The sequence below is a fragment of the Accipiter gentilis genome, chromosome 34, assembly GCF_929443795.1.
Source record: "Accipiter gentilis chromosome 34, bAccGen1.1, whole genome shotgun sequence".
Lineage (NCBI taxonomy): Eukaryota > Metazoa > Chordata > Aves > Accipitriformes > Accipitridae > Astur > Astur gentilis.
Genome location: NC_064913.1, coordinates 5,397,720 through 5,412,097, shown reverse-complemented (window position 1 = coordinate 5,412,097; position 14,378 = coordinate 5,397,720). Strand labels below are relative to the sequence as shown.

Here is a 14,378-nt window from a genome sequence, read left to right as displayed (position 1 = left end):
TAGTACATTTTATTTAGAAGGAAGAACTTGCAGTTTGACAACTCAGAAAAGACAAGGCGGTGATCTCCTGCCAGATGGCACATTGAAATATAATGTTTTATGTTTCCTTAAGCGTGTTCTTAGGCTAAGTTGAGAATTATCACTGCATTTCAGTTTCAGTACAAGTAAATGGCCAGATTTCTCTGCAAAACCAGACTGAGAACTTAATCTCCTTGCCTAGGTAGACCTTGCAGAAGGAATTTTGTGCATGTTAAGAACGTCCCTGGAAAAAGGACAAACTGGGCGATTCTACTTTCAGTGAGTCCTCTAAGCTTCCATGCTAGAAGGTGCCTGGTGTGCAAGTCCTATTTGAGCAATCTACTTCCATTCAAAGCAAGCCGATCTGATAAGAGGTTGCCTTAGGAAGAAAATACTGCCACTCATTTCCACATTAGGATCACTAAGTCTTTGCCAGGCATTTGAAAACTGCCCCAGCTAGCATTCAATGCTTGTGGGATCGAAGTGCACACAGTCACTGTTGCTAGAAGGAGGAAAAGTAGAAGAGAAATCCTTGTCTGGAGAAAGTTTGACACAGGGAATGGGGAAATGCTGGCAGTAGGTAACTGTAGAGATATGGCAAATTTCTGCATTTTTACAAAATTGAGTTGGAGAGACCAATAGATCAGTGTCATGATGAAAAAAGAATTACGTTGTGGATGTCTAACACTTATCCCTGATCCTACAGAAATAATAAACAGTTCCGTAATTTTCCTTATAAAATATCAATGGGTTTCACTGTTATCTACACTGAATCTCAAGTCTCACAATAGACAGGATGAGGAAATACTAAAAATAAGTCTAATTATAAGCCTGCACTCTTCACAGATGAGCTGCTAACCTACTTCATTGGGAAGACCTTATATAATCAATACCCAGTAAGCATGACACTGAGATCTGGTATCATGAGAGCAGACCATTTACACTTAGACTCTGTGACATCAAGCTTACTAGCTAACATATTTAATGAAATTATCCATTGCACAGAATGGGCATGAACAGCAGAGACTTGGGGAAAGATATGCCCATCAAACAGAAAGAAAAAACACAGAACAATCTCATTCTAAGGAAATAGAATAAACCAGTGTCTCACAAAAGAGAGAGTGAGAGAGCACACAATATGCTGGGTGATATAAAGTAAAATAAATAAAGACCCCCTAAAGACAAAGGAACTTGAAGTGTAAGAACTGCATCAGGAGGAATGGATTTTAAATACAGTTAAACACATTAGTAGTCACATGCACTCTAGTAGACAGAAGGAAAAAAATGCAATGCAGTATGTCACAGTGGTAGAGATGCATCAAGAAGGGACAAGACCTTTGACATACTGTTGAGGAAAAAGGAAGAATTGTCAGGACTCACACTAAAATAACTTGAAAGAGATATGGCTGATACAACTGAAGTTATGTTGATTTAAAATTCTCAGAAAAAGTTTCCAGCACTCAAATATAGGTGGAGAGATCTCCCTAATATATAATAAAGAACTAACTGGAAATTCAGATAGAGATTTAAGCACAGAATTCCATCTATCTGAATCTGACATTTTGATTTTGAACCACCTCTGTGTCCAATATAATTGCTAAAGCAGGAAATTGTTAGCAACACACTTGGAAGATGAAAAAAATGGTAAAATACAGCACAAAATACTCACATGTTAAAGTACTTCTTTCACAAATTTAGCTTCAAAAGAGGACTCATGGGGAATTTAAATTTGGCCCAGTTTTACTCTGTGAATGGCAGAAGGTCCCCAAACAAATATCCTGGGGCAGTGACTTTTTTGTTTGTTTTGGTTTTGTTGTTTTAGGGGTTTTTTTAGAAAAAAGCTGTAGAATATATAAAATGCTAGTGAACTAAAGCATTAAGTCATAATCAAGTATTACAGAGGTAGATTCACTGCACTGAGAAGCTAATACAGGAACTATACATAAGTTAATAAAGAAACATCCACAATATAGGCCTATGTTTTCAAATGCCTCATGACATACTGATGTTTTTAAACAATGATAGTTGTCTCAATGCCACTCATTTGCAGACCTTATAAAGACATACCAAATGAGATGGAATATCTGAAATACAAATATGTCTTCCAACAGCTCAAAACATGAACAATTCATTGCACATAATTCATTATGCATTCAAGATGGATAAAAAGTGAGCTCAAAATATAACAACTGCTTTTAGATGCTGTACTTTTCTTAAAGAAAAACAGCTATCTGAAAAATTTTATGCATTTCAGCTGTTTCACAGCAAGCTGTAAGATGCTAGCCATAAAGACTCAGCGCAACCCAGAGGGAAAATGGAATGAAAAGAAAGAAAACAATAGAGTCTAAAATGTACTCTCACAAAAAACATTATTTAGGTAAACCAGGGTCCTGCATCACTTTTGCAAGAGGCTCTCTTTCAGTGTGCCAGAAAGCACATTGGTTACCTACCTTATAATGAAAGGAAGATACCAAATGCACAATTATGATTTCCATGAGAAACTTCTACCCACAACAAAGACATAAAACCTGTTGTACTATCTATTGCATATAATAAAATTTTTTTTCAGAAACACTGAGTTACTTCACAGAATAGTTTAGTTTGGAAGGGACTTTTGGAGATGTATCTAGTCTAACCATCTCCGATCAAAGCATCTAGATCATGTTGCCTAGGATCATGTCCAGTGGGTTTTTGAATATCTTCACGGGTGGAGAGTTCATAACCTCTCTGAGCAACCTGTGCCAGTTGTCAGTCACCCACACAGTAAAATAAGTGTTTCCTGATGTTCAGATGGAATTTCATGTGTTTTAATTTGTGCCCTCTGCACTACCGAGAAAAGTCTGGCTCTGTCTCCTTTACTCAATCCCATCAGGTATTTACATACATTGATAAGATTCCAGGTATTATCTATTACCAGGTATCTCAGGTACTTAAATACATTGATAAGATCCTCAAGGAGGATCTTGTATAAATTGACAAGATAAGCCTTCTCTTCTGTAGGCTAAGTAGTCCAAGCTCTCCCCGCCTCATGTCAGATGTGCCAGTCCCTTAATCATCTTTGCGATGCTGTACTGGACTCTCCCCAGTAAGTTCATATCTTTCTTGCAAAGGGGAACCCAGAACTTCACACAGATGTCCAGCTGCAACAGTTGAGTAGAGAGGAAGGATCACCTCCATCAACATGCTGGCAATACTTTTCTTAATGAGGCCCAGTATACCATTGACCCTTTTGCCACAAGGCTGCATTGCTGCTTCACAGTCAGCTTCCTGTCCACCAGGACCCCAAAGTCCTTCTCATAAGATCTAAATCTTTATCTATATACCTATCTTTATCTATTTAACCTTCTTTTAAGAGAATTGCATCAGAACTCAAAGACCTTTAAATACAGGATGAGAAACATGAACCTGAGATCTTCAAGAAACTCAAAATCTGGTCCAAGAAAGGTGCTGGTGATGGACATACATGGGGGGAAGGTGCTCAAATAAAGATGTTTTGCATTTGTTTTTGTGTGTAAGTACACACATTAGAAAGAACAGTTTTGAAAAGTGGACTGATTGAAGACGTGCAGTTTATGTCAAATGTTCTAGAAACCTGCTGATTCAATAATATTTTGTGTATTTAGATTTAATTGCATGTACTTAATTCATTGTTTTGTTACTGGTAGAGAAAAAAAAAAACATGTTCTCTACACACTCGTGTTTGAGAACAGCAAGTACTAAGAATTATCCCTTCAGGATTTAAGCTATCCGTGTGCTGAAAGATTATAATAGGTTTTAAAACCTAGTCCCAAGTATTATGCTCCAGATTTTATAAACTGAAAAGCAAAAAACCCCACAGCTCCCATTATTAAAGATTTTTTTATTACTTGCAAGGAGACGTGCTGCAGTGTTACCTTTTGTAACAGCTGTGTTTTTAAAATACAAAGAAGTTATTTAAGTTAGAACTCCTTGAAATGCTGAATGAAGTAGGAATTGCCCCTTGCATCATATTAATCTTGCTTATTCAAAAACATTCACTACCATCTAGCATCAAACTTCCCCCCCTCAAAAAAGAAATTTGGTATTTCAACAAGTATACCATACTATAAAGAAACTGCATACACGGCTGAATGGCTGTTCCACAGGTTTATCTCATCTGAGGAGAGTCTGAGCTTGACTTCTGGACATATAGCAGGTTTTATTTCTGTTAACTGTCACCAAAACATTGCTGCCAAAATGCAAATTATGTCTTCTAACTTCCCCCCCCCCCCCAAATTTCAAGACCAAAAACTGAGATTTTAAGAGACTTAAGATTATTTAACACCTTAAAAAAAAAAAAAAAATCAACATTTTTAAGGACATGATTAGTTTATGTTTAACAAAGTGTATGCAATACATACTTCACCAGATCTATCCTGTTGTTGATTGCAGCCCAGTGGAGAAGTGTTACGTTTTCTTTGTCTGGTTGTCGTACATCATAACCTGCTTCCACCAACTCTCTACATCGTTCATATATTCCATACCTTGAAGAAGACAACAAAATTTTTTCAAAGCTGTTACCTCAGATAAAAATGCATTTGGCAAACACCAGACTTACAGTCACAATACAAAAGTTTAAATGGAAGAGGAATTAAGAAGAAACTTTACTTTCTGTTTCTGTATGACTACAGATCTCTTGCAACAAGTTTCCACTGGCAGAAGTCATGCTAATCAATTCAAGATTTTATGGAAAACTTATCTCCACAGCAAACCATACAGCAGAGCAAGGCAAAATATCAATCAGTAGTATACCAAGTATAAATAAAACTCTTCCCAGGAACTCCACTACATTTGTTTCTCACACCTCTGTTCTCCTTCCTTTCCGTCTCTTGACAACCAAAAGAGCTTAGCCAACTGATTTGACAGTATCTTCAATATGAAATTAATTCTTTCATTAAAGATGACTCTTAAATGTGAGCTATCTTCATTTGAAAAAAAAAAAACCTACATATATTTTGAAAGTTGAAACAAATCAGGAAGCATAAACATCACTTAGGCATCTAATGTAGGACTAACTCCACCATTAAACAGTATTTGTCTTGATACTTACACTGGTTTACCACCTATTTTTAGTGGCAATAAAAGCAATGCAGAAAGGCAAGTAAAGATTACATCTCAATATGTGTACAACCCATAGGGATTTCCCAAGTCTCAAGAGGAGACTGATATGCGGGCACACCTTGAAGTCAAGATCAATGCCTTCTGACATCCAACTTCTGCTAGAGCAGAATTTTAACAGTCTCTCAAAGTTGGACTCTAAGTAAGTTTTTCTTATGCTGCTTCTCTGTTCTACTTTCTGCAGAAGAGACAGCCTTAGACAACTTAAGGCGCTTTTGCTCCACTTGATCAGCTTACGTAACTGATGCAGAGACCTTTTTTTCTGGGGTAGTTACCATTCTTACTTTTTTTTTTCATATACTTCAATGGTTCTTCAATCTGGACAGCGCTCCCATAGTGAAGCCTCAAATGATTCCAGTCAACAAACCTCAGGAATGCTCTCCCAGCCTACCACAGGTTTGAAGCACATAAATTAGTTGGACACTATTAAAAAAGATGTACTAGACACAAAAGCCTACTTACATTATGTTGTTGTCAATTTCCTGGGGAAGTTGCGCTAGAAATTATGAAAAATGCTAGAAATTGCTGTCATATCTATAATCTTCACAAAAGATCAAAACAAAGACTATTGCATGCAATACATACCAATTTGCAACAAGCCTGTAGAATTTGGTCCCTCAGACTGAGTAAAAAAGCAGCAGTCATGAACAATCTCGATGACAAAGCTTTGTTTTTAATCAGCTGGGGGCAGCAGGGGAGAAAAGCAGTTTGGTTTATGAAGACTTAAAAATATGCAACCAGCTAGACGAGAGACATATTCAGACACACATATCTGCCAGGAAAACTGATAAAGATTCTGAGTCTGGCCAATCTTGAGGCACACTATCTCCAAGTCCCAGTCTAGATCAGCAGTGTGGCCTGACGAGCGCTCGCTCAAATGGCTAAACACATACCATTCCTGATTTTCCACCGTCCCAGCTGAAAGGGCCACTGAAACAGGTTACAACTACTAAAGGCAGGTCAGCCAAGAACAAGGAGTGAGAAGAGACAGTAGAAGAGATGGGGGAAAGAAAGACTGCTGAAAGCAAGGCAGCAAATTCTAATCTTACTGCAGTACATCACGCTAGCACATTACAACATCTGGAGATAACCTGGGACGTGATTCATATAGAATCACAAAACACCCTTTTGTTGACAAGCTGTTCTACTCCAGTCAACTGTTATGACAACCCTTCCTACCATAGACAAACCTGCTGCCTTCATTTAGACAACTAACTGAAGCCATAATGCAAGAAATTCACCTAAAGCCCCGCTATTAGGTATAACTATCACCAGCTAAAAAAACTGTACTGCCTATGGCGGAGTTTAGCTGACTCTCATCCTGCTTAAATAAGCAGTACTACACAACAAGCAGGAATTATATTAATAAAATATTCTAAATTATTAGAATGATACAAAGAACACAAGAACACTAACTTCTATGAAGTGTAAGAGGCAATCACGTAAACCTTTTGTGCAGTGGATTAGGATTTTCCTTACATGTACCGGTTTTGGCTGGATCAAGTTAATTTTCTCAATAGTAGCTCCTATGAGGCTACGTTTTGGATTTGTGAGCAAAACACTTTTGATAACACACCAATATTTTAGCTACTGCTGAGCAGTGCTTCCACAGCATCAAGGTCTTTTCTGTTTCTCATGCTGCCCCACCAGGAAGTAGGCTGGGAGTGGGGAAGAAGATGAGAGCAGACTCAACTGGGACAGCTGACCCCAACTGATCAAAAGAGATATCCCATTTCACATAACACTGTGCTCAGCAATAAAAGCTGGGGGATGGAGGAGGAAATTTGGCATTATGGCATTTGTCTTTCCAAGTCAGCATTACACACGATGGTGTCTTGCTGCCCTGGAGATGGCTGAACACCTGCCTGCTGATGGGAAGCAGTGAATGAATTCCTTGTTTTGCCTTGCTTGTGTTTGCGGCAGCTTTTGCTTTCCCTATTAAACTATCTTTATCTCAACCCATGAGTTCTCGCTTTTACCCTTCTGATTCATTTTCCCATCACACTGGAAGGGAGCAAGCGAGCAGCTGCATGGGGCTCAGCTGCCTACCAGGGTTAAACCACAACATTACTATTGGTCACCTATGGTAAACTGTACAAATGATTTAGATGAGTGCCCTATCAGTTAAATACACGACACAGAATGAACCTCCTTGAAAGTAAATTCTGATACCTAGCCAAGTTTTTGTTAGACTATGCTACCAAGATAGGTATAACCAAGCAGCACTGTCACAGTCTTTGGAAGGGTGTGGCAGGGGGGTGTTTGTTCTTCGAGGTTTTGATGTTTGGGGTTTTTTTTTATTTAAAGCAAATCTCTAGTCTTACAGAAAATGTGACACTGCTTTCTGAAGAACTTTGCTCAAGAGATATGAAAATGAAGGAGAGCTGTGGCAAGCAGCATGTGGATCAATTCTGCAGCCTGTTGAGGCAGAATGCTGTCGCCAATACCCCTGCAGAAGCCCTGATGGGATGCTCTAATTACACTCCACTGATGTCTACAAATACCACCCTCCAGAATCTGCCCATACACTACTGTGAGGCCCTGGGCAAAGACTACTGTATAGGTTCAGATAAACAAGGAGTAGTAGGAATGGATTCCTCCTCAAGGCTTCCCATCATAGACTTCCCCTCCTCTCCACTGGAGGGCAAACTGCAAGTCACAGGTACTTCCTACCACTTCACCACAAAACGAATCGTGAAATTCTGCAATACATCAGAAGAGCCTTCCCAGGAAAACAAAACACATTCCAAAAACTACACTGAGAATGAGGTATATAGCAATTTAAGTCACCATGAGTTTGTCTGTTCCTAGCAACTTATTTTGGTATCTTAAACTCAATCATAACTGATTAAAAAAGATGTAACACACAAGGTATAATTTAATAACACTTCAATTTATTAAATTGTCACAAGAGGACCTAAGGATCTAGACAGACAAAATCTGCCTGGCAAAAAAGGTTACAAATTTACAACAATTTGCTCCTCTTCCTGGAAAACAGCAGGCTCTCTACTATTAAATATAGCACTGAATCTGATGCAGTCATGGTTTCTTGAGCTCTGTCCTAGAAATGCAGCATTCTTGTCTCACATACTACCTACAGGCATCAATTTGCTGCAGCTGACTTCACCTTGCCTTCTCCAAAGGTCCATGACACAGCTCGATTACAAAATGAGGAAGCCACCTATTTCAGACACTCAGCATAAATGTACTTATAATATTGTTATAAAGGGCTCTATGCCCTTCAGGAAAGAGGAATGGAGAAAAGATTCAAATCCTCAGAAGAGACTGAGGTATTAACCTAACAAATTTTCAGCATCTGGGTCAATTCTAGAGGGTGATGCTGTAAACATCAATATGGAGTACAATTAAAGCATACTATTGAGCTTGCCTTGTTCTGAAAGAAATGGGACTGGTTATTGCAGGGCAAAAAGACCATTGTGCAAGCTCATTTCACTATCAGTCTCTAAGGCATTTTGGTAACTAACATGTAACATTTTGTCATTGCAGTTTAAAGATATTCTGAATTTAATACTTTTGAGAAGAGTATCCTAGAAGCCTTTTGCATTTTAAATATGTAGTCCATTTTTTAATCTTTTGTCTGCAAGCACATCGACTCTTGGAAATAGACACTGCCAGCTTTGCTGCATGATTAACACAAAATTTGGCCACAATACTAGGAAGGAAACTCTCTTCAGTGAGCACATCGCCATGCCAACAAACAGTAGGTAAGCCAGGAGCTCACTCCCTCATCTTGCCATCATTGTAACTCCAATCAAAGCTGCTGGAAAGCTGGAAATGCAATTAGTCAAAAAACAATCTTTTTGATCTTTTGAAGACTCATTCCCATGAATGATAGTGGTTAAATAGTAACAAAGCCTTTCATACATACGTTCTCATGTTTTTTTCTGTTGAAGAGCTAGTTTTGTTTTCAAGAGTGAAGGGATAACTCAAGAGCTGCTTAATGAATTGTTAACAGTGATGTTGAGAGACAAGAGAAATCCAGCTCTTGCATATGTTCCAAAGCCTCAAATTGTCTAGACAGTTGTGGCTATATTGCTAGTGTGGTTAAAAAAATCCCACCCTTCCATGTGAATTTCAGATACATTTCACTTTCAGCAATATAATCAAACTCCATGGGCACAAACAACCAGGCATAAAGAATGTGTACCTGTGTCACCGTCTGCCCATCGTCTCCTGCAAATAAGCCAGGAGTAATTGTCACTTTGACCAACCCTCACCAATTTGAATTATTCCATATGTATCCTATTTTTTTTCTTATCAGTCACCCTATGAAAGATGAGAAATAGCGAGGAAAAAAGCATATTCTCAAATGTATCCAACAATTTTTTCCAGAGCAGGACTCAGCATATTTCATATTTCGTGCTTCACTATTTCACAACACACATGACTTCATTTTGAATTATCTCAGTGAATAAAAACTAACAGAAAAGTTAATCTTGCGATAATGAAATTGTAACATTTGAGCACAAGGAATCAATCTTCTAGATGTCACAAAAGCACTTGTTAAGATCATTAATATTTAATACCCATGTTCATAATGGTTATTTAAGATACTTTCAGCATAGCTGGAATTTGCTGAAGTTCACTACAAGCAGAAGGTGCCTATTCACTCTCCGCAGAACTGAAAAACACGACACAAGGATTAATGTCTCAGATTTTGTCCTCCTACCTCTCTACCTGTGAACAGTAGCTGCCTTCCTTAGTTTCATGGCTTAAAAGATTTAAACCAAAACAAAGCCAGCAACTTGAAGTTATTATGTTAACACAGTACCCTTCCCAAGACATCATATTCAAAGTTATAACTCCAGCCTTGGATGACACAGGGCTACTGGTGCCAGAAGAGATAGAAATAAACATACCCAACGTATCTCCATTAAATTTCACTTTTAAATCACAACTTTTTTTCCAAGACTCCATTCCTTTGCAGCTCCAGTGAGAGCACTGAATGATATCACATAGGAACAAAAACAGTTCACAGCCTACCCTCTGATTCTATAGAGGCAGATGAATTCAAAGACTTTCTATGCAGTTACAAGTGAAGTACTTCTATAGTATGCAATGTTCTTCCATTGCAATAGCAAAGGCAAGAATAGATGATTTTTTTACTACGGCTTTGACAACAGATTTTCCAATATATGAGCAGCCTGCTTCTGCTTTCAGAAACATAGTGGAAACCTTTTATGAACGAAACAATTTTGCTATAACTGAATACAAGATGCCAAGAGATTACATATATATTTTAACACCTGCAAGATGAAGGGCTAAGACACTACGACTTTTAACACTACCTAGATGCCCTTGGATATGTTTATAAAAAAGCCAGTGAAAAGTGTTCTTTATAACAATAGATATTAAACCCAAACACTATCATTTTCAGTCCAGCACAAGTTTCTGCAAAATAAACACAGAGAGAGACTATTTTTGGTATAAAGCATGACTAGGCCCCCATGTCTGTGGGAGAATTTATCAGGAACATAACAGGGAAAAAATACAAATACTGATAAACCCTTTGCAATGAGAACATCAGCTGAACTGCTCTTTTCTATACAAAGTCTTAACTTGATTGCAAGAGGTTATTAGATTTGTAGCTCATAGTGTATGAACATCTTAATTTAATAAGTGTCCAAACTACAGACTAAGATGATAAAGCACACAAACAGTTCAACAAGACATGAAACAACAAACAAATACTTCTGGAAAAATGTGTGGAGCTTGCAAGCTCTTATTTTCCCTTGCTGAAAAACATAAAAGCAAATGCATTATTTTACTGACATTGTTTTATTTCTCTGTAATCATGTGCCAATAAACTCAACATCTTAAAATAGAATTCTACAGTCAAACAGCATATATGAAATGTAGATGAGTTTGAAACCTCTTCACCCCATTTTTCATCATCATCTTCAAAGTTTAAGGAATTATGTTCCCCATTTTCATGTATGTTGCAACAATAATATAACTAGTTACTTTCACAGGAGAAACTTTAATAATGCAGCACATCAAGTACTGTAAGAATAACAATCATTATGAAAAAAATTAAATGACTGACTAGCTACTTACATGATTTGACTAACCGATTCCTGCTTGCAGTATCACAAATTTAATAGCAAACAGTTCTATGCTACCGCAAAACGCACCTTCTACTTGTCAAGAAGCCTGCAATTTAAGTGGTCTTACACAAAATGCCAAACCATTTTGGATGACAGATCAGTTTGACTTTTTTTTTTTTAAACAGAGGAAGATACACAACCTCATTATTATGATAGCTATCAGACCTTTCTCAAGACCAAGAGAATTTCATTTAACTAATGGTAAGCACCCAGCTACCATTTGACTTTATCACACAAAAACCTGTTATATTCTCTTGGGTAAGTTTTGAAGTGTTCTGAAAAAAACCTGTGCTGCCAATGACATGCTGAATGCTACATGTCTGGTCTTGGAAAAAACCACTCAAAAACTAAGAAACTGAAAATAATTCTTATTCTGTTTTGTAATGTTTTGCTTGAACTTACTGAACTGCTTGGGGAGGGGAATGCTAGGAGACAGAGTAGCCCTTTTTCACAGAACTTTTTGTGGCATCTTACATTAGCACTGAACTAAAAAGTAACCAAAGTCAGCAGATATTTTAATCTAAATGATTACTGGTTTTTGAGGACAAGCGGTAGAGGATAAGATCACCTATTTTTCTTATATATAAAAGGCTATGTTTCTACAAAAGTGAATAACTACATCCTTTTAATAGGAACTGTATATATTTTTAACAACACCAAATTAATATATTAGCAGCATTATTTATTTTATTGCAAGCCTTATGATATTTGGTGGTTTATTTTCTGCCTTAAAGGGAAAAATCTCTGAAAATTAAGACAGCTGTTTTATATAACATGGCCTTCAAATCCTAGTAAATACTTAAAATAAAGGCGAGTTCTCCCTCTAGTCAGGGAGGTGCTACCTGGATACCACAACTTGATCATATACCCACACTGAAAGTCCCCCCTGCCTGTGATATTAACCATTAGGGCTATGATACAAAACTGCAGTCCTCTCTGGTGAGATTCCATCCTCTCTGTAAGTCACCTCTCACCATGACTGCGAAGTAACACGACAGATAACTCACAGCCTTGTCGATTCTTATTTGAGGAGACCAGAAGGGAATTATAACAACTCAGTTGAAAGCACAGATCAGCCTAAATTTGAGGGCTAACAGGAACAAATGTGTTTTAGGGTTTCAAACATGCAATAAGCGTCTAAGAATGGAAGCAGATAACTTGTAAAACCACTTCTGTCATATTTCCGTGCTTTTAAGCAGCAGCTAGTTTGATGCTATGCCAATATTTTCATTTCTAAAAATGCCCTAATATGAGGATTATAGGTTTTAGTATTACTATTAAAGTACTTAGGGCAACAATTGCAGAGTCAGTCAACATCTATTTCAGGAAGTTAAACTCCTGAGAACCTAAAACAAGAAGTGAAGGGAAGTACATACTTCCTAAACCTAAATGGGGCCTGTGTCACATGCAGAGCCGCAAAGCTGCTTTCAGCTGGAGGAAATGCCTTTTAGGAAAAAAATGGCAATAGCTCAGCAAGATACATAATAGCTTAAGCATTCAAATTAACAATACAAGAAAAAAAACCATCTTACAAAACTATCATCTCAGCTCACTGAAGAAAAGTGCCAGTGGTCATGGTTTCTGAATGGTAAAAAATAGCAAGATAAAAGGAATTTCATGACAATTCTTCAGAAAGTCTTGTGAGTTAGTATGTGCCATAGGACTGTGTGGAAGACAAATTTATGTAATTCATCTGCATTAAGAATGCAATTATTAAGTTTGCACAGTTTACTCCTACAGTCCTTTCTCAGCAATAAACTCCATTTCATAGCAGCACTGAAACTGCAGAATCAGAGACAATGAAGGAAGTTACAGAGACACATTCCTTCTAACCTATAAATTATGTCAACAAACGAAGGAAACCCTCATGTTTGCTTATCAGTGTTGCCCACTTACCTCTTAATCATCACCTACAGAAAATAAACATCAGTACCAGCTGGAAGAAAACTGTACCTTCTCTTCCAGCAATCTGTCCAGCAACCACCTATATTTACAACTTAGCATAATTCCTCCCACATTTTCATACAATGGTCAAAAATTTGTCTTAACAGTAATTTTGTAGAGTTCACTTCTGAAATCTTCCACTGCTGTACTTACAAATACAGTTCACCTCCTTTATGCAAATAAAAAAACTATTTTACTGGTTTTTAACTAATACAGACACAGAAAAATCTAACACTCAAAAATAAACTTACTGTGTGGCTTTCACAATGTCCCAAGTGCTGTAATCATCAATGTGGCTTTTCCGTCCAAGAGATTCACTGTATCCATGGTTGTAATGGCTTTGAGGCTTTATTTCCTAAAAAAAGACAAACTTGCTATTAGAACACCAGAATCAGCATTACTAAAGTTTCTCAGAAAAAAAAATTATATAAGCAAAACTAAAAACAGTACTCAGTTCAATATACTATAAAGCTACCTAAATCTGAGGGTGGTTAGCTGACTGGCCCCATTTCTACATTTTGCAAAGCAGACCACTGTATTCCCTGGTATAGATTCCAAACACCTTCCAAAAAACCACCACTTAAAATAACAGAGTTCTGCCAAATCCTACACTGGGGTATTTTTATAGAATATTAACAAAAAGTTACGGCATTTTTTTGTTGGTTTTTTTTTTTTTTTTTATAAATGCAACATGGCATAGCTAAAAAAAGCTATCGGCCATGAACTGACAAAGTCTCACTCTGCTACTACAAATAAATGTTATACTTCAAATAGCATAGTCAAATACCTTCTAGAAAAAAAATAATTGGGAATGATTAATACCAATTATTAGAACCTACTGACACTTTATTGATTCTTCAACTCCAGTCCCATCTTCATAGGTGATCTATCTATGTTTAACCAATGGGTCTCAGAAACAAATGGCATGACCACGACATGCTCTTCACCAGATACAGCTCCCTACAAACTTAATTCTTTTGATGAAGGGCAACACTTCAACCCTTAATGCTTTCCTTGGTGGAATTTATATTAAAACACTGTATTGACAGATCACTAGCTCAGCAACATACCATTTTTCTTTACAAACTGCATGCATGTGAAAGTCAGGTCAGCAAGCTGAAATTGAACAATGTATTTTATACAACTTCCAGA

The 14,378-nt window shown here is 37.3% G+C and overlaps 1 protein-coding gene across 2 annotated transcripts in view; it reads right to left on the bottom strand.

Moving 5' to 3' along the window:
* The window catches only part of ZDHHC17 (zinc finger DHHC-type palmitoyltransferase 17), a 76,510-nt gene that overhangs the window by 43,370 nt on the left and 18,762 nt on the right, over window positions 1-14,378 (bottom strand). For both annotated transcript variants that reach the window (XM_049792030.1, XM_049792031.1), the window contains exons 2-3: window positions 13,478-13,581; window positions 4,398-4,520 (exon numbers count right to left, since the gene is read on the bottom strand). In XM_049792030.1, coding sequence (XP_049647987.1) covers window positions 4,398-4,520; window positions 13,478-13,581 — 227 coding nt within the window. The remainder of the gene's footprint in view (window positions 1-4,397; window positions 4,521-13,477; window positions 13,582-14,378) is intronic.